Source organism: Phyllostomus discolor, chromosome 5 (genome assembly GCF_004126475.2).
Source record: "Phyllostomus discolor isolate MPI-MPIP mPhyDis1 chromosome 5, mPhyDis1.pri.v3, whole genome shotgun sequence".
NCBI classification, from domain to species: Eukaryota; Metazoa; Chordata; class Mammalia; order Chiroptera; family Phyllostomidae; genus Phyllostomus; species Phyllostomus discolor.
In genome coordinates this window covers 147,557,722-147,576,453 of record NC_040907.2, presented here as the reverse complement: position 1 = coordinate 147,576,453, position 18,732 = coordinate 147,557,722, and the positions used below count along the sequence as shown (strand labels likewise).

The 18,732-nt window shown below is 47.4% G+C and overlaps 2 protein-coding genes and 1 long non-coding RNA gene across 5 annotated transcripts in view; 1 reads left to right on the top strand and 2 right to left on the bottom strand.

Annotated features, from left to right (window-relative positions):
- Positions 1 to 5,171, bottom strand: part of PDE6C (phosphodiesterase 6C) — a 42,197-nt gene extending 37,026 nt beyond the window's left edge. Inside the window, 1 exon segment of the mRNA XM_028512910.2 lies at positions 2,898 to 5,171. Coding sequence (XP_028368711.1) covers positions 2,898 to 3,377 — 480 coding nt within the window. The 5' untranslated portion in view covers positions 3,378 to 5,171.
- A 3,602-nt stretch (positions 5,172 to 8,773) lies between these two features.
- LOC118500870 lies at positions 8,774 to 10,673 on the bottom strand. The gene is made up of 2 exons (XR_004903451.1): positions 9,972 to 10,673; positions 8,774 to 9,858 (listed from the first exon to the last, which is right to left on the bottom strand). It is a non-coding gene; the product is annotated as an uncharacterized LOC118500870 (long non-coding RNA).
- Positions 10,674 to 10,728: 55 nt separating this feature from the next.
- On the top strand, positions 10,729 to 18,474 carry RBP4 (retinol binding protein 4). Of its 3 annotated transcripts, none has more exons than XM_036027007.1 (6): positions 10,729 to 10,861; positions 10,982 to 11,110; positions 11,226 to 11,362; positions 11,516 to 11,622; positions 16,533 to 16,745; positions 18,171 to 18,474. In XM_036027007.1, the coding sequence occupies exons 2-6, from the start codon at positions 11,000 to 11,002 to the stop codon at positions 18,206 to 18,208; spliced, it is 606 nt and encodes a 201-aa protein (XP_035882900.1). In that variant the 5' UTR covers positions 10,729 to 10,861; positions 10,982 to 10,999; the 3' UTR covers positions 18,209 to 18,474. The 3 variants fall into 3 exon arrangements, with proteins under 3 accessions (XP_035882900.1, XP_035882901.1, XP_028368113.1); XM_036027008.1 differs by having other exon boundaries at positions 10,753 to 10,855; XM_028512312.2 differs by having other exon boundaries at positions 10,753 to 10,876.
- Positions 18,475 to 18,732: the final 258 nt, after the last annotated feature.

Below are 18,732 nucleotides of genomic sequence, written 5' to 3'. Positions count from 1 at the left end.
GGATGTCCACCCAGTGCATCTGATGCCAAAGCTGTCACCCTGCACCACGTGGCCTCCTTGTTACAACTTTTGTGGACCCCCAACGTCCGGAGTATCCAGTTCTGCCTTGGTCTGGGTGTGAGAAGTCCTTCCCTCACCTGTGCCCATGCTGCCACCCAGAGAGAAGTCGTGCGTGGTCAGCGGTGCGGTGGAAGAGGAAGGCCTCCTAAGGCCTGGGCTGTGGTCTCAGACCCGCCAAGTCCTGGCTAATTGACCGTGAGACCATTCTAACATAGACAAGGTGGAGAAGTATATATGCCTTCTTTCTACACAGGGTCTTTGCCAGCATCAAGTGAGATTAAGAATGAAAAAAATCTTTAAAAATTGCCAAGTGCAATGAAAAAGTGAAGAATTAATAGAAACTTCATTTAAAACATAGGTTTTCGTCAGCTTTCTCTTTGCAGATTTTGCCACAGTGACTGAATGTGAACCTGCAGAGAACAGACTGATGGTTGCCAGAGGGGATGAGGGTGGGGAACTGGGTGACAAAAAAATTAAGGGATTAAGAAGTATAGATTGGCAGTTACAAAACAGTCACAGGGAGTAAAGTACGGCACAGGGAAAGGAGTCAATAACACTGTAATAATTGTGCATGGTGTCAGTGGGGTACTGGGAATATCGTGGAGATTGCTTTGTAAAGTACATGGTTGTCTAACCACTATGCTGTATACGTGACACTAATACAAAATAATACTGAATGTCAACTGTAATTGAAAAATACAATTTAAAAAAGCATTAAGGAGAACATAAAAAAGAGAAAAAAGCAGAGACTTGGGATTTAAAAAGGGTGGAAGGAGCACTGGGCAGAGAGAGGCCTCGAGTCTCCTCAGCCCTTTGTGTTCACCTGCCAGACCTTGGACTCACGGGGGTGGGGGGGATGCAGCTCCCGAGACCCCAACTTCCCGTCTGCCCAAGTGAAGAGCTGGACTAACAGCTCCAGGAGCCATTTCCATCTAGTATTCCACAGTTGATTTGAAATTCACTTCCTCCTCTTACATCTGCTCACCTGAGAGATAAGCAATTTTCAACATTGGCTGCATATTAGAATCACCTGGGGAGCTTTTCGAACATACGCGTGCCTGCATCCCAACCCCTGGGTCTATGTAATTGGTCTTTTGAGAGTCTCAGATATCAGTAGTTTTTAAAGTGTTCCTAATTTGATTTTACTGTGCATCCAAAGTTGACAAGCACCCCTCTTGGGGGGGGGGGGGGGAATGCTTAGGAGCTGTAGAAATGGAGAATAAATGAAGCCTTTGTCTCTCCTCTGAGCTCAGGAGGGTGTCTGTCTTCAGCACATATGTTTCTGTCCCACCATAGCAGCTGGGAGTCTTCAGGAAAAGGGAGAACAGAGAGAAAAGATGCCCCCACCCCTCCATTTACTGCCCTGTCCACGCAGGGCGCTCACCATGGACAGCCACAGACCAAGGCCACCCGATCTTTTAACCGGCTCCATTCTATCATTTCCTGCTCAACACAGAGAACTGGGTTCATCAATAAAGTATTATTACAGTAGAAGTCATTTTATCCATCTCTTTTTTAAAAAAAAACTTTCAGAAAAAAAATCTTGCATGTCACTTTCCTAAGTGTGATGCCTTAGGAACTTTGGAGATGGCCTCAGCTGGAGACTGAGCATATTTCCCTGAGAAAACGGCAGGGGGTGTGGGGACAGCCTCCTAAGTGGTGTCCAGACAGCTTTGCCATAGGGCACACCTGGGTTTAGTCACCCAAAGAGGCGCCACTGGTGGGCCTCACACCTCCTGACACCAGCTTGATTCCCTGGAGGGGGGATGAAAAAGGACCGTGGACTCCACGTGCCCAGTGGCAACCCTTGCACCTGAGAGCTGCCCGGTGGCTGTTTGCCGAGTGTCGCTAATGTTTGACGGCTCTGCGCCTTCCGGATCCCGGAGGCCCTCCTCCTCCTGTTAGCAGCTTCAGGAGGCCCCGGAGATTATCCTCCTCCCTCCAGCTGCCCCCCTCCCAAGCCAGCAATAAATCTCCGCACAGAAAGCAAGTCAGGGGTGGCTTCCCATCAACTCGGTGACAGCATAATCCACCTCCCCCCTTTTCTTAAGAGCAAAGCACAATAATGGGATACGCGTAGAAAAAGGCCCGGCAGGAGAAACTCCAGGCTGTTGCCTATAGTTATTGCTGAGTGGAGGGACTGGGGGTGAGTCGTATTTCCTCCTTGTTATTTGTATTTTGTCATTTTCCTAAAATGAACACGCACTGTGGTGGTAAGGAGTCGTCCAATGTTCTGTTTTTAAAAGAAGATAACCATCCGTGCACTCGGGGCTTTCGGGAGGGTCCAGAAGTCCCACTCACCAGATGGGAATTCATTCTCGATAGATCTGTGGTATGGGGGGCTGGGACAGCTGACGGCACTTCATCACCACCTAAAGTCACATTTTTAACCATCTAAATATGAACTTCCAATGGTATTGTTTTTCTTTTTGCACATTTAGCCTACAGGTAAAAGAATTCACTTATGAGCCAATCCACCCCAAAGAAGAGAGTGTAGTGGGTGAGAGGCCTGGGGCAAGGTCCAGGCTCTCACCAGCGGGCACCTGCTTCGTGGTGTTGTTCAGAGCATGGGCCAGGCGTGAGGGAGGAGGTGTGGACTGGGCCTGGCCCATGTAAATTGCATTCAGATTGAACTAGGCACTTACATTTTTTTCTTTTCTGAATCTGTGAGCCCTGGACCTAGGTGCTCCTCTTCCCTGCTGCCCCGCTGCCCCGCTCCCCCGGTTAGAGCCGAACCAATGCCACAGGATAACCCCTGGACCCCAGGTCTCCCGCCCACGGTCCCTCCAGGACGCTGCCAGGTCCTCATCTCCTCCCACTGTCGTAATTCCACCTACCTTCTTCACATCTGGGACATTAAGAGCTTTCTTTGTGTGAGCAACCCAACCTACTATCCCGATGTCCAAGGGAAACACAACTTCTCTGTCAGGGACCACCAGGCTGTCCTCAAACTTGGAGGTTGGAGTGACGTTGAGCAGCCTGGAGGCCACCTCCAGCGTGCCGTTGCGGAAGCGGCCGAGGAACAGGCTGCAGCGGTCAGCCCGCAGCAGCTGCGCCAGCCTCTGCAGGGCCCTGTGCGCCACCGCTTCTGCGCTGCCCGCCTCCTCCCGCATGGCCTGGAGCAGCTCCACGCACAGTGCCGCCTCATCCTCCCGTGACAGCCCCTGGAAGGACCCACTGGCCGGGCCCTGCACCTCGCTGTGCTCGGAGGCTTCACCCAGGGCCACCGTCTGCAGTTTCTTGTCGAAGTACTCCTTGGCAAACCGAGGGTGGTCCTCCAGGCATGTCTCCACCGCCTCTTGGCTAATCTCACCCATGGCGTGGCTTGCTTTGCCGCTGTAGTTCCAAAAGGAAGACCCTCCCTCTGGGCACCACCTGGGGCAGAGGGCCAAGAAGAAACTACATTGTGGTCAAAGTTACTGAGGAGGTGCCTAAGTGGCACCTCGTTGGAACCCCAAAGGTCAAGCAGAATGATTGCTTACAAGAGCTTTCAAACTGCCTGTACTCTTGGGGTATGACAGAAGGTCCTGGCTTAGCGTGGGATTCGGGAAGTATAGGATTACAGAGTTCTTCAGGACACAAACTCCTTAACCATTATTAGCCTATAAATCCTCAGAGAACCTTTGGAGCATCTTAGATCAGCCAGGCAAGTGGCAAGTCGCAGCAACCATTCCAGAAATAGCAATGCACATTCTGCAGCTAGAAAGGACCACCAACATATCCATGAATTGTATTACATTATCATCAATTGACAACTTGAATCATTCTTTCCAGAGAGCGATATGAAGTGAAAATACTTACACTTTGGATGTGTCTGTTTATACAGCAGCTTTAATGAACACCAGGGAGATGGAAGGGTTTAACATCAACACAACATAAAATGGAATATTAATTTGTCTTTTTCTTAAAAGTCCTTTGATCACCCAGGTTGCATGGTCTCCTTTTTCTCTAAACCCCTCGCTTCTCAATCCTCCTCACTTTAGAAAGCTGGACCTCGGAAGTGTTTTAAAGGAACAAACCTTGGACTTGCAACTAGAGAGGTGAACCTGACAGAACATTTGTCTGCGTATGATCCAGGACTAATCAAGCCACAGCATCAATAATAACCCTTATCAAGAGACATGGTCACCAAAAGCAACCCATGCAGCCACTAACTGAGTTTTCCTGCTAAGCATATTAGTTTGGATTTTGTTTTCAATAAAAAGAGCCAGATCTCATGCATTTTTGCTCCAAAGCACAGCTGTTAAATCTACCGGATTAAACCTGTCTTGTCTGTTGCTAAGATCTGTAATGTCTCAGGGACTTCTGGCCTGGAAAGCACACTTACCACTACTTAGTTTTGTTTAATGTTCAATTTATTAAGCTTTTACATTGATTAAGCACATTTTCCCAAATATTTAAACACTATTATGCAACTCATAAGTCAAACTACACGTTTCATGAACCAATTTCCTTAAACATTTAAATGCTGATTTCAACCTTAGTCAAGATCTTTTAAACACTTCTATAAAGCTACGAACTTTACAACAACTCTTTGCATGGAAACACACATAACATGGTATAGTGACCCTGAAAGTTATTGCTTTTCCCACATTTAAGTTCGCTTCAAAACTGCAGCCTTATGGGTCTCACGTATTTCTTCAAACTTAAAGTTTTGCCTGTTTATAGTGACAATAGTCTTATTAGAAAGAAAATAAGAGATCCACTATCCTATAGAAATCCATTCATAAACAAAGTTTTCAAGGCCATTTTCATAGATTACAGGTAAGGCTGCTTGGGAATGAAAAAGAAAGTGACAAGCGTGAGGCACAACTCCAGGCAACAGTCGATGGGGCGGGCAGTTGATCAGTTGGAAAGAGAAGCCAGAAAGCGGGCTCGCTGGTGACTACTTTGAGCACTGAAGAACGTTTTATGAAGACAAAGATTGTTTTAAAGGAAAATACTGGAAAGCTGCCTTTTAGCGCACACACAGATACCCTTCCCTTCCCCCCTGTCCTCGACTGAATCCCATCCATTGTGGCCACTGCTCCTCTTCCTGGGGTAGCCCTTGCCGTCTCTAGTCCGTGCTGACAAGACTTCTGTGTCTCTTATTGTCTGGTCAGTCCCAAGCACTGAAAAGACAAAATTAAATATATTTAATTATATATAATTAAGTTATATATAATTTATCATTATATATTATATAATATTCATATATTATATATTATGTATATTATATGTGTTTATTATATACAATTATATATAATAAGTATATATAAATATAGTTGTAATTTATATAGGATATAATTAAATATATATAAAATTACCAAACAGATCACTTAGAATGAATTTTTGACACTGCAAAATAATTGTTGATTTTGTTAAACATCACTATTTAACTTTTATGTCAGCATTTCTAGTTGATTTAAACATAGATTTTATAAAAACAGAGCATTAACCTGTAGGGAAAATGAGGGGAAAGGTCAATATCCTAGATGCTGTAGACATTAACAATCATTTGTTTTGATAAAGCATATCTGAGATAATAACTAAGTTGATATGAAAACTCTTTCATTTACTGGGTATTTTAAATTTTAGAAATATAAGCCACAGACAGGGTAATGACAATGAAAAAGTGCTCATAAGAATAGCTAACAGTATAATATGTAATCTGTGCCAGGCACTCTTCTAGGACCCTAACGTGCATTATGTCATTTAATTCTTACAATAACCTCATGAGGTAGGTGCTATTATTACCTGTATTTTACTGCTAAGAAATTGAAGCACAGAGAAATATAAATAGCTTGCTCAAGGTCACACAGCTAGTAAATAATAGTGACTTACCCCAAACCTATCAGTTTAAATAGGATTAAACAAAAAAGTACACCCCTGAGGGGTACAACACATCATACTAGCTGCTTACAGGGGAATATGCAAAGACCTTCCCTTTAAGGAGTTTAAAATCTAGACAGATATCATATAAAATGTCAAACGCTTGAGTACAAGAGTTAAATAAAACACTTGAGTAATACAAGAGTTAAATAAAAATCCCAGGAACGCTTTTTAAAAATCTACAGGTATACTAAAGAATGGTTTAACTTCCTTAAACTTTCTGTTTAATAATTTTATGTTCTTCAGTAGTATGCTATATTAATGAACACACATAATATTTAATTCCAATACTACTAAAAATTTTCCACTGCAGTTAACTATTTCTATTGGTAGTAATGCTTATAAAATAGCCAAAACCACGCACAAGGTTGAAACACACAAAACCAACAACATCCTGAACTGGGTACCTTTCAGATCATTGTATTAGACCCATTCTTCAGCTTCGCCTTAGCAAAATTCTTCGTTCTTCCTGCTATTTATCACCAAAAGGCATCCCCTAAGGGCAGGGATGTCAGACACATCCTGGCGGCTAAGTGCAAAGGGCCCTTTTACCTTGCCCATTTGCTTGAGAGAGAGTATTTTCCTGTGTCTAATTGATGGGTATGACCAGGTATCTCAGAGATGATTCATGGCGGGATCCACGTGATTTTCAACTAAATCAATTAAATTCAGCGACAACCTTGTAACTGCTGGGAAAAAAAGCAACCTTATTGAAAAAATTAGTTTGACTTTTTGCACCTGAACATGTTGGCTGAGCAATCTTTTCATTTTCCCACCATTTATTTTGGCATCTTTTAAATGCAGTGAGAAGGCAAACACTACCCATTTCTTATTCTTGTTCCATTTTTCTTGACCTCTCTGTCAAGATGTGGATGTAAATGTCAGTTTATACAAAAGGGAGCTGATTGGAAATGCTTAACTTTCATAATGGTAAGGACATACCTTTCTTGCATCAGAACTTCTTTCAATTATGGTAAAACATTTTTCAATATTTCCTAGGAGTTAGTGGCTTGTTTGTTGATGCTTTAGTTAAGGTAACATTAATTTCTGTTACTGCAGGTAACCCCCAAATCTCAGCAACTCATTCCAGTGAAAGTTTATTTCTCATTCGCATCAAGTTAATCACTGGTGGGGGTCCCAGGCTGATGGAGGCCCCAGCAGCGGGCAGAGGAGGAAAGAGCGCCAGGATGATGGGACAGGCTCGCGTTTTCACGAGCCCTGTCTGCGAGTGACACACAGCACTTTAGTCCACCTTCCACTCACCACAACTTAGGCCTGGGGTCTTAGAGAGATGCTGGAATTGGGGAGGTGCCCTTTGGCAGATCAGCCTCTCCCCCAAAATTCTACATCATGGAAGAAGAGGACAAATTATTTCGGTAGAAGGATGATTAGCCAGCTCTGCTACAATGGCTAGATCCTAAGAAATTATGTTTCAGAAAGAATGGCCTCTTACCAGGCTTTTTCAAATAAATATTTTATGAAACTTACTTAAAATGACTAATTTCAACACAACAAATTAAATCAATATCTATTGATTGAGCACCTACTATGTGCAGGTCTCTTGATAAATCCCACGGAGAAGCTGGTGGGGGTGGACGCCAAGATGAATGAGGCATGATCTGTCTCCCCATGAAGTATGGCAAGAAAGTGACATTTTGTGTATATTGTATGCAATTTGTAAGATATAATTGAAAATACAATTTTACATCTAGAAAAAAACTGCAAAGAGAATATTTGTTTTATATTCTGATTAAACACTTTCATTGTAGGAAATTTGGAAACCACAGAAAGGTCCCAATCAGACAAACAAAAATGAGACAAAAACACCCCATGCCTTTTCAGGACCCTAATCCTATCACACAGGGGCAATCACTGTGAAATTTTTCCCACTGATATTTTATCTATACGTGCATATTTTAAATTTAATTTTATGTAGATAAATCTCAAAGCACTAAAGTTAAAAACATCGGCTGACCTGTACTCACATATGCATAATCATGAAGAACTTTGAGAGAGAATGCCAAAGCAAACTGTTTTTCTTTGCTGGTATTTGGGACACCAAGGTTCACGATTTATTATTAAAAGACAGAGATAGAGTGGGAGAAGGAACAAGAATCTAACAAATGAATGAAAACATGTTGCTATGAAAACAACCTCTATAAAAATGCATTGAAATCCCCTACGTTTATTTAATAGATGGTGTGCGCAAGGACTGCCAGAATATGATCTAGGAGAAGTGGTTGAAAGGGCTGGGGGTATAGGGGAACTTTTCTAGCATAATAGCTGTCCATAGGCAGCCAGGCTCAGCTGAGAGCTCTCCTGTGATGGAGAGCTGGACTATCTCTCCCCCAACAATTCACAGGTGTTGGAGGAGAACCTCGAAGATCTCTACTCCAGAAAGTCAGAGGGGATCCAAGCATTGGACAGGAGATTGAGAGATGCCCTAAAGCCCTTCCCCACCTACGATGCATAGATACTACCACAGGTATGACCACATACATGGTACGGTCCCTGTAGGACTGGCTCTGGAGCAGACCTTATCTGAGCTGGTGGGATTTTGCATCCTGTGATAAAGCTGGCCTAACTAGAAGACCTTCTAGTTAAAGTTTGGCCAGGGACAGGGTTTTCCCAGCTCTGGGGCAGTAGGGAGTTAAATGCATCATCACTGGCCCTCGTGAGACACTGGAGACTCAGATGAGAACTGGAATGGAGGGGAAGGTGGAAAGGAAGCAGAACAGGTAGGTAGGTGTCCAAAGAGTTACCGTGTGGGGGCTAAAAAAACACTCATACTTTCCTCCCACCTTCTTACTTCTCCTTGAGCTAATACATTAACAGAGACAGATTAACAAAAGAAAATCATAACTTGAATACATGCACTCAAGAAATTCAAATAAGCATGAACACCCCAAGGACAGAGAGGCAACACTGGGTATATATGACATTTCAGACAAAGGAGAAAAAGGAGGTGGGGTGGGTAGGGGTCTGAGATTTCAAAAGTGAAAAGGGGTGCTTCATAGGTACTTGAGGACAAGCGAACACACAAGGCAGGAGACTCCCCCTAGGTGACTCAGAGACAATGGGGTACAGGGGCACCTGAATAGCAGGCCCTGCCTGAAGCCCTCCTATTTACCATACTTAATTCCAATTAGGCTAAGGCGAAATCCTAAGATTCCCTTCCTGAAGCAGGTTTTTCTGCCTCAGTCTCTCCAGCTTAAAAGGGGGGAGAGTCAAGGGTAATTTTCTGAGACTTTTGTTTCTTAATAACCAGCTGAAAATCGGTGCACCAGGCAGCTTCAGGGTGGTAAAACTTTGGTCTCCTTCAACAGGAAGGTGAGGGAGAGCTCAGATGTCTTTTCAGGGGGGTCAAAAGTAACCCCAAAGGCCCTGACCAGTGTGGCTCAGTTGGGCATTGTCCTGCAAAGTGAAGGGTCACTGGTTTGATTCCCAGTCAGGGCACGTGCTTGGGTTGCAGGTTCGGTTGTGGGTTCGGTCTTGGACAGGGAGCATAGGAGAGGCAATCGATCAGTATTTCTCTCTCATGCTGATGTTTCTCTCTCTCTTTCTCCCTCCCTTCCCCTCTCTCTCTAAAAATAAATATATTGACATCTTAAAAATAAATAGTAACCCCAATGCTTTAACCGAGCAAGAGCTGACGGGAGGACCATCAACTCCGTATTTCTGTGTTCGGCAGCCAGCCTTCTCTTCCCTCACCCTCTCTCGGTCTGTGTCAACAAAATGATCCAAAATCATCTCAGTTCTTTCCAGTTTGGGCCATGGAGACACAACTGAAATTCATCTTGGATATACAACTGACATTGTATGGAAGGAATGTTACAAAAAAGGTTTCTTTGTCATATCACAAATTCTCATTCAGTTAAAAGTTGCATCTTCCGGCTGCTTTGATCATATTAGGAGAACTCTTTACCTCTGAGTGGAAAGAGAAAAACAGGGCTGTCAATGTGCCACCACACAAGCAAAATGACACTAGCCACAGCATGTGACTTACTTGACCATTGACATTTGTCTGGAGTTTTGTTTACCTCTGTCTTGTCCACTCCTCAGCCAACTCACCTTAGCTGTTTTGAAAACAAAACAAAATTCTACCATGGTTTTGAAATAAAACCGTATCATAAACAAGTGGTAGGTGAGTTTCAAAATGGTTTGAGTGAAGCACCATAAAGTAGGTGACCACCGAGGTCGCTAAAATATTTCCTGTCCTGACCAGTGTTGCGTTTCTGGAGAATATTTAACAGGGAGGGTTTTAATGCTCCTAAAGATGTTGAAACTAAAGAACAAATATTGACCCAGGGGGTACCACAGCTCTCCCAAAAGGGAGTAAAATACATCCTTTATAAAATGAAAAACTACTTGGCCGAAATATTCCCCAAACCCTTCGCAATTGGCCCTCACATGGCAGAGGGGCCAATTTGGCACGGCCGAGGCCCTGGCACTGACGCACTAGGCAGCATCACCGTAGGTCCTCTCGCTCTGGGAGGCCCCAGTTTTCCCGCCAGGCCGACCTGGGCCCCCGGCCAGAGCAACTCGGCCCCGAGGCCACCCCAGGCCTCAGCCACGGCCGCTGGCACCAGTGCTGGGTAACTAGGCCAGGGCTTGTTCCCGCGGCTCATCTCCGATGGAGAGTTTGGGCCCCGTCGAGGCCACCCTGCGCGGCGGCTCCACCAAACTCCGGGCGACACTGAAGGTGAGTCTCTGGCCAAAGGGACTCTCCCTGAGTGCGGGCGCCGGTGAGTCAGGGCGAGTTATGCAAGTGCTGGCCCGCCGGCCCCCGCGCCTCCCCCCGTGCCTTTCACTCGGCACGGTTGCAACAGCGCGACCCCCTCCCCCCGGAGCTATAAAGCGGCCAAGTAGCACCCGCGGCGCGCTCGCCTCCCTGGCTCCCTGCGCGCTCGGTCGCTCCGGTCAGGTCTGCGTGCGTCTCCGGGTGGTGAGCAGCACCCGGGGGAGGACCTGCGGGGGACTCGCGATCCGGGTAGCCGTAGCGGACCGGGTGGCTCCGCTGCCCGGCACTCACGGCTCGCGTTTCCCACAGGGCGGATTCCTGGGCGAGATGGAGTGGGTGTGGGCGCTGGTGCTACTGGCTGCACTGGGCAGCGCTCGGGCGGAGCGCGACTGCCGGGTTAGCAGCTTCCGAGTAAAGGAGAACTTCGACAAGGCTCGAGTAGGTATCTTGGCGGCCGCCCCGATCACCCCACCCCCCAACCTCCCCGCGTTCCCCCAGCCCCGCCGCTCGCCGTGCACTGAAGACACCAAACTTGCTCTCATCTGTTTCGCAGTTCTCCGGGACCTGGTACGCCATGGCCAAGAAGGACCCCGAGGGCCTCTTTCTGCAGGACAACATCATCGCTGAGTTCTCCGTGGACGAGAACGGCCAGATGAGCGCCACAGCCAAGGGCCGAGTCCGTCTTTTGAAGTCAGTAGCCTCTGGGAGGCAGAGCTCTCTGCGCTCCAGGGTTCCCCAGGCTGAGAGCCCAGCCCTGACCGGGGAGGGAAGGGAGCACCAGGGAGGGATGGAGGGAGGAAGCCTTCTGCCCGGCCTGGCTCAGGATCCCCTTGGCTTTTGCAGCAACTGGGAAGTGTGCGCCGACATGGTGGGCACCTTCACAGACACCGAGGACCCTGCCAAGTTCAAGATGAAGTACTGGGGTGTAGCGTCCTTTCTCCAGAGAGGAAGTGAGTAATCAGCTCAGTGGGACTGTCTTGGGGGTGAAACCCATAAAATGGCCTTATGGGTTTCTTCTCCGGTGCTGCCCTTGGAAGAAAAGGGTCTGTAAGTGGCAGGTACCCTCTGCACTGCCTTAGGTTAGGGGCATGAGATTGGGTGTAGTTAAACCCCCTTGTCACCTCCCCCACCCGCCAGCTCAAAAAACCTGGCCCAAGCTCAAAGGACCTTTGGGCTTATCAGGTGACCTCTCCCTGCCATTTTCCTGTCCTGCCACCGCACTGTGGCAGGATGTGCCACCTTCTCCAAGCTCCCACCTCCCCAAGACCCAGCCCACATCACCACTCCACCAGGCTTTGCATTTCCTCTATCTCTCTGGGCTGAGTCCCTGACACAGCTTGACTACTTGGGACCCCACCAGAGGCTGGGAGACCCTCATCTAAGGATGCAGGGAGCCTGATGCATAGGGCTGACCCACTGCCGCCTGGTGCCCTGCCTGCTGATGCTGAGATTCTGAGCCAGGCAGAGTGCCCTTGGTGGCAGTGACCTCTTCCCTTCCTTCTAAGCACTGAAACTCAGATGGGGGGAGGGAGAGTATTGAAGACTCTCAGAAGAGCATCCTAAAACTTAGCTGGACCATGAGAACACACTTGTATGCTTTTCTATCCCCCCCCCCCCATTTCTCTTAAATTTCAAATCTGGAGCCTACTTGGTACCTAGAGAATTATGCAAGCTGTGGTGGGGGGGGGGGCAGTCAGGATCATGGGATCTTAGAGATAGTTAACCCTACAAAGGGGGTTCCATAACCAGATGAATAAACTAAGGCCAAAAGAATGTAGTGCTTTCTAAAGAATGTATGCCCACGGCCCTACCGTATGTCTGTGAGAATCAGTGTCAGAGCCGGGGCTTCCAGGCGGCCCTGAACAGCAGGATTCCTAACACAGACCAACTTTTACGAAGTACAGTCTGAGCTGTCCTGTGGAGTAGGCCACAGGGGACTGCCTGAGGGGACTCTCTTAGCTGGTGATCCAGGGCAGAAGCATTCTTTATGTGACCATCATTCCGCACACATACCTTGACTTTCTCTAAAGCTGTATGTTAGATGAAAATTGCATTCATCTTTCTCTAAAGCTGTATGTTAGGAAAAAATTGCATTTTTTTCCATCAAATTGCATCATCAGCACTAATTGACACAGTACAGACACAGATGTTATCTTACAAGGGGTAAAAAACTTTTATCCTTAGAAGTAATAAAGTTACTTACAAACAATGCAGCAAAACTTCCTCAAGTGAATCAATTAGCATAAAATGTGTACTTTTCTAATAATGGATTATAAAAATCTATACTGGAAGTACAAGATGACTAGTTTTTAGAAAGCACAAACACATAATGCTCTGTGGCATTTTGAGATGCACGCCTTGAAAGACTAGGACTCTGTTGGTGCTGCATTGGGGAGGGTAGAGAAGACCCCGGGAGCAGGTTGGGCTTTGCCTCTTGTCTTTTGCCTTTTGCCTCCTCCTCCCCTAAACAAACCAGATTAGTTCTGCTTTTACCTTGTGTAGACTGAGTTTCCATCTAGGCTTTCACCTGGAGAACAAGAGAGTATTGAAGCATTGAAAGTGATTGCTGTGATACTGAGATAACTTCCGATACGGAAGGCGTGAGGATAAATTCCTGCTTAGGTTATGTTTCAGAGAAGCTGTGCGGTGTAGTGGTTCAGCATGCAGCGTTAAAGTTTGACTGCTCGAGGTCAAATCCTAAATTGACCCACTACCAGTGGGACCTTGGACATGCTCCTCGTCTCCTCTGTGCCTCAGTTTCCTCACCTGTAAAAGGAGGCAACCATAGCACCTGCCTCGTGGAGTTGTGTTGGGAGGAGGCAATGAGCTAACACGCCACAAGCCCTTAGTGCCTGAGATGTGAGTTCTTTCTGAGTGTATGATATTGTTGCTGCGTAGTTCTCTCCCCAGTCATGGAATAATAGCTTCATAGTCTGGGTCTGGGATGATAGGAGCTTCGAAGAGCATCAGGTTCAAGTCTCTCATTTTACCAATGAAGAAATTAGAGAAGGCCCACATTAGAGAAGTGACTAGCGTGGGTAGGGCACACAGCTAATCCCTTTGACAGGACCTGCCGGGTTTTTCAGGTGATTAGCAGAACTAGCATCACACGCCATCTGGCTGGCTCATCTGGGCAGTTAGACCTGGAAACTGCAGGGAGCTTCTCATCACTTTAGGTGACTGGAGGACACAGGTGGGGGGAGCCGAAGGGGCGAGTTCCAGGATGACACAGTGAGCCAGAGTTGGCTCCCTCTGAGTGGGGTTTTGGTGGGGTTTTTTTTTGTTTTGTTTTGGTTTGGTGTTTGGACTGGTAATCAAAACCACTAAAGCAGTCTGTGTGGGTGTGGTGTAGGCACAGTGGCCGTGTAACCCCACTTCCAGGGGTGGTAGCAGCCAGATGGCCACTGTCTCCACTCTCCTGAGCTCCGCTGTGTGCAGACAGCTGCCACCCGGAATGTTTGGGCTGTCTGACTCTCCAGAGGGACCCCCCTCCCAGCCACGGGCAATGAGGAGGTTGGAGGCCTGAGCTCATTCTTTCTAGCAGGGCTGACAGCTCATTTCTTGTTTTAGGAGGGAGAATAGGGTAAAAATTGGTATAATTTAAAAGGTAGTTACAATTTAAATTCTTCATCTCTGCATTATTTAGCCAAAAAGAGCCCGGAGGTAACACCAAACCAACTTAGACTTTTTTTAAAAAAATTTTATTTATTTAGTTTTTGAGAGAGGGTAAAGGAGGGAGAGAAAAAATCAATCAGTTGCCTCTCACACACCCCCAACCCAGGCATGTGCCCGCATGGGCAATTGAACCAGCGACCCTGTGGTACTCAGGTTGGTGCCCAGTCCACTAATCCACACTAGCCAGGGTCCAATTTCAGCCTTTTTAAAAAGTCAAGAACAGTAGTCAATTTGCCTGAAACTGACCTTTGAAAGTTACTTAGTTACTATGTTAGAATTCACATCTGGCAACAACTCTGAGGGAAAAAATTAAGCTGTAGATTTGCTGAGCTAACAGCCGCCTGGATCATGAATCTGGGTCACATTTCAAAGCAGAGTGCTTTCGTGTCTGAGGGGTAGGCTGCTGGGGTGCCCGTGATGGACAGACACAGTGAGCCCCATAACCAGTGAAGAAATGGCTTCATTTCCGAGAGAAGGAAGACTCTGCCCAGAAGCCTGTGAGGGGAACTGGCGGTTGGGGTGGGGCCCAGCAGGGGGCCCCTTGGCTTCTGTGCCCGGCCCTCCTGCTGAATAACTGCATGGCCACCACTGAGCAGCCACTGAGTGCCCGGGGGTGTCTGGGCACCCTCGCCTGACCTCTGATGCTCTCCGTGGGTCCTTAGAGGTGCCAGTGTGGCTCGTTCTTCCTGGGGGGCCTGGGGTGAAATGAAGAGGGGCCTCCACCACTCCCTCCTGTGCAGCACTCCTGCAAGGCCTGGGTTTGTTTTGAACCCCTGTTCGGGGCAGGGGGAGGGGCACTGCAGGGATTCTCAGAGCCAACAGGCATGGTCAGAGCTGACTGAGGGCGAGCGTTAGCAACCTCCCTCACACCCTCTGAGGCTGGGGAATCCAGGACCTCTGCGTTCCTCCAGTGTGGAGCGTGCCATAGGGCAGAACCAGCACTTGCTTGTGGACCTAGGTGTGAGAGGGAGATGCAAAGCCTTTTTGTGTCTTGTTCCCTGTGCCTCCAATTTACTTATTGCCTGGCGACAACGTGGTATAGAGTTCATGCAAGCGGGCTCCAGAGCCAGATTGCATCCCAGCTCTGCCCTGCTCTTGGGCATCCTGGGTGAGCTACTCGGTTTCCCTGTGCCTCACGTTCCTTGTTCCTCGTCTTTGAAACAACAGAGTGCGCTCTGTGGGGGGCCCGTGAGGAGTAAGTAACTGAGAAGACGTGGGAAGTGTCTGTACAATGGCTGACGTGATAAAGTGCTCAGAAAGCCCTATTCATGCTTGTTTGTCAATGAGAATGTTAAATTAGGTAGAGACGTGGCACTTTATACCAAATGCAAGGTATTTGGATAAACCTGAGCACTGTTGTTTCTCCATGGCAGAGCCTTCACCTACGTCCTTATTTCTTGTCCTGCCTGAGCTGTCGTTTCCCCCACCTCTGTTTATGCTTATTTTTCATGGCTGACATCCCAGTCTTAGGGATACACATAATGTAAAATGTTCATAGGCTCAACTCTGCTTCTGTTGGGGAGGCCTGATGAGTACAAGCCCTAAAAAGGAATTTCTGGTAACAGATGGTAGGCATCTAGTGCCCCCAAAGCACAAACTACTTTTTTTTGCTAGCTGGAAGATGTGGGCAGGGTCACTAAACGGGAACTAGGGTGGAGCCAGAAAAGCCATGAACCGGACCCTCGGAGGGGCGTCCTCCGGTGGTGGACTGAGGCGGGAGGGCAGCGCGGCTGCCGAGATGACTGGGCACTAGCTGATGCAGAGCATCTCAAGAGACACATCATGATTGTTGGGGACAACAGAAGTGGGTGGTTGTCAGATATCAGCCACAAAGATGTAGATCTTCTTGGAGGACTGATGGAGAAGACACAACAGAAAGACCTATTCTGGCTGACATTCTCAATTGTTCTTTAAAAAGATGCTATCACATTTATCATCAGGGTGAGAGAGAGAGTCATTGAAGTGAATGAGGTTCCCCCCAACTCTGGAACATTTTTCTGTAAAGGAAAACAAAATCCTTTCTCAGTTTCCCAGTTCTATAAAAGCTGTCCGAATTCCCTGTGGTCTCGCACTCCTGACAAGTGAAGCCAGGTTCAGGAAGTCGCTGGCTCCTCAGGGGTGGTGGGTCTCCCTGCTGGCTGCGCTGGCTGAGGGAGGGCCTCGGCTCTGGCTTCCCGGTTTGCAGACGACGACCACTGGATCATCGACACGGACTATGACACCTATGCTGTGCAGTACTCCTGCCGCCTCCTGAACCTCGACGGCACCTGTGCTGATAGCTACTCCTTCATCTTTGCCCGAAACCCCCACGGCCTGCCTCCAGAAGTGCAGAGAATCGTGAGGCGGAGGCAGGAGGAGCTGTGCCTGGCCCGGCAGTACAGGCTGATTACGCACAATGGTAAGTGGATGGGCAGGCGGGTGGGAGGCGGCGTGGCAACCTGCTCTCCTGAGGGGTTGGTGGGCAGTGAGTTTGGGGCCACCCGTCAGAAAGATGCATTTCATCTGCATGCACAAGAGAACAGGGAGCCCTGGGAGCCCCTCCAAGCCCAAGTCTGGATTCTTCTCGACCAGATTTTTCAGTGGCCTCATCATGGGGCTGATGCAGAAGGAGTGGGCAAAGGCCTTTCCCCCAAACCCTGGCACTTTAAATAAAACTGCAGGGGACACTCCTTTTTTCCTGCCAATCTGGCCTAGTCTGTAGTCACATGATTATACTCCTGGCTACACTGCCCCCCCAAACCGTTTTTGATTGAATTAACATTGTTTGGGGTTCAGCGGCCCCAGTGATGAGTAAAAACTTAGAGATGGGGTTTTTAACAAAGTCATGTCCGTAAGAGCAATGATTTCGGCAAATGCTCCTTCTGTAGACATCAAACCAAAGTGACTGGCTGATTTGCCTCCCATGGTTTGTGAGTCCCTGGACCGATCATTGGGTCTTTATACAGATACTACCCCCATCTGATCTCGATTTAAAACCCAGGAACGTTCTGGAAATAAAGTGTGCTGTATACTTGAATTGACACTCACTCCCCTGGGAAACTGGGTTTCAAAATCCAAACACGTCAATGCTAAAATGTAGGCAAAGAGAACAACACTGAACTTTCCTGTTGGTCCTCTAACTAGCTGAGCAAAGCTACACCAAGCAGATATGAGCCCAGACCAAAAACATAAATCAGTGCAGTCTGGATGTTTCACCCTGAAGTGGTGGCCCAAATGAAGGACGAGGAAAGGATTTCACCACAGCCAGACTCCAAGCCAGACCCTTTACCTACATCTCGTTTAATCCTCGGAGACCCCTTATGAAATAGATACTTACTATCCACATTCTCATCTACCCGATGAGAAAACAGAGGCTGAGAAACATTACAAAAGTTGCCCCAGTAAGTAGCTGAGTTGGATGCAAACCGAGGTTGTTGTTGCTGTTGTATTTGCGTGTGATGCTGAAGCCCCCTGTGGCACCGTCTGGTGGAACGTGGCACAGGACGCGGTGTGCGCTCTATAAAACAACTTAAGGAGTGGCTGAGGTCTGGCCCACTTCCTGAACTAGGCAGATGCACCCCCAATGCTTTGAAATGCAGTGAGGGAAATTTAAGACAAATAGAAAGAACGCTATTTCATACAGCAAACCCCACTGCCCCCGGAGAAAGTCAGAGGGTCACAGAAACAGCCTTGAGGATGTTTATGAATTACAGCCCCATCCGGCTGTGTAACCACACAAGAAGCACTTGAATAAGCTGAGCCCTGAGGCCGCCATGTCATTTATAATGTACATCGAACACTGGGCCCCTCTTTCAGTCACTAATGCCTTTGTCTTCTGTTTCAGGTTACTGTGATGGCAAATCAGAAGCAAACCTTTTGTAGCAACATGGAGGATGTCAAGTTTCATTCGGAAACTTCCCGTTCTCACTCAGCCTTCAACTCTATTTATCTTAGTTTAGTTTGGCCATCTCTCCTCCCCTTTCCCTCAGGAAACATAAAACCTTCAGTACACCCGAAAATATATGTGGGAATATGTGAATCAGTTTGCACTCAGCCGGATGTATGTTTTTATCGGTGTTTTCTAAGGAATCATTTGAGGCTTAGGATTCCAGACTTGGATTCATTAAAATATAGTCTCCTGTTTCCTATGATTTGGGTTTTCATTTGTGTTCGTGTGTGTGTGTGTGTGTGTGTGTGTGTGTATAAGAGAGAGGGAGAAAGAAATCCTGAAGTCCTGCAGACTGGTGGGTAGGATTCACTTTTATATCCCTGGAGGTGTTCTTCCCTCCCTGGTTCTTTATGGCCTTTGGCCTAATCTCCATGAACAACTCTGGAGTCTCCCAACTTCCTGAAAAGGGTGTTCCCATCAACCCATCAAGGCTTAACTGCCAGCCTGGACGAGGCGG

Coding starts and splice junctions, on each gene's coding strand:
- RBP4 (XM_036027007.1), top strand. CDS start 11,000: ATGGAGTGGGTGTGGGCGCTGGTGCTACTGGCTGCACTGGGCAGCGCT. Junction 11,623..16,532: donor GTCCTTTCTCCAGAGAGGAA/GTGAGTAATCAG, acceptor CCCGGTTTGCAG/ACGACGACCACTGGATCATC. Junction 16,746..18,170: donor CAGGCTGATTACGCACAATG/GTAAGTGGATGG, acceptor CTTCTGTTTCAG/GTTACTGTGATGGCAAATCA.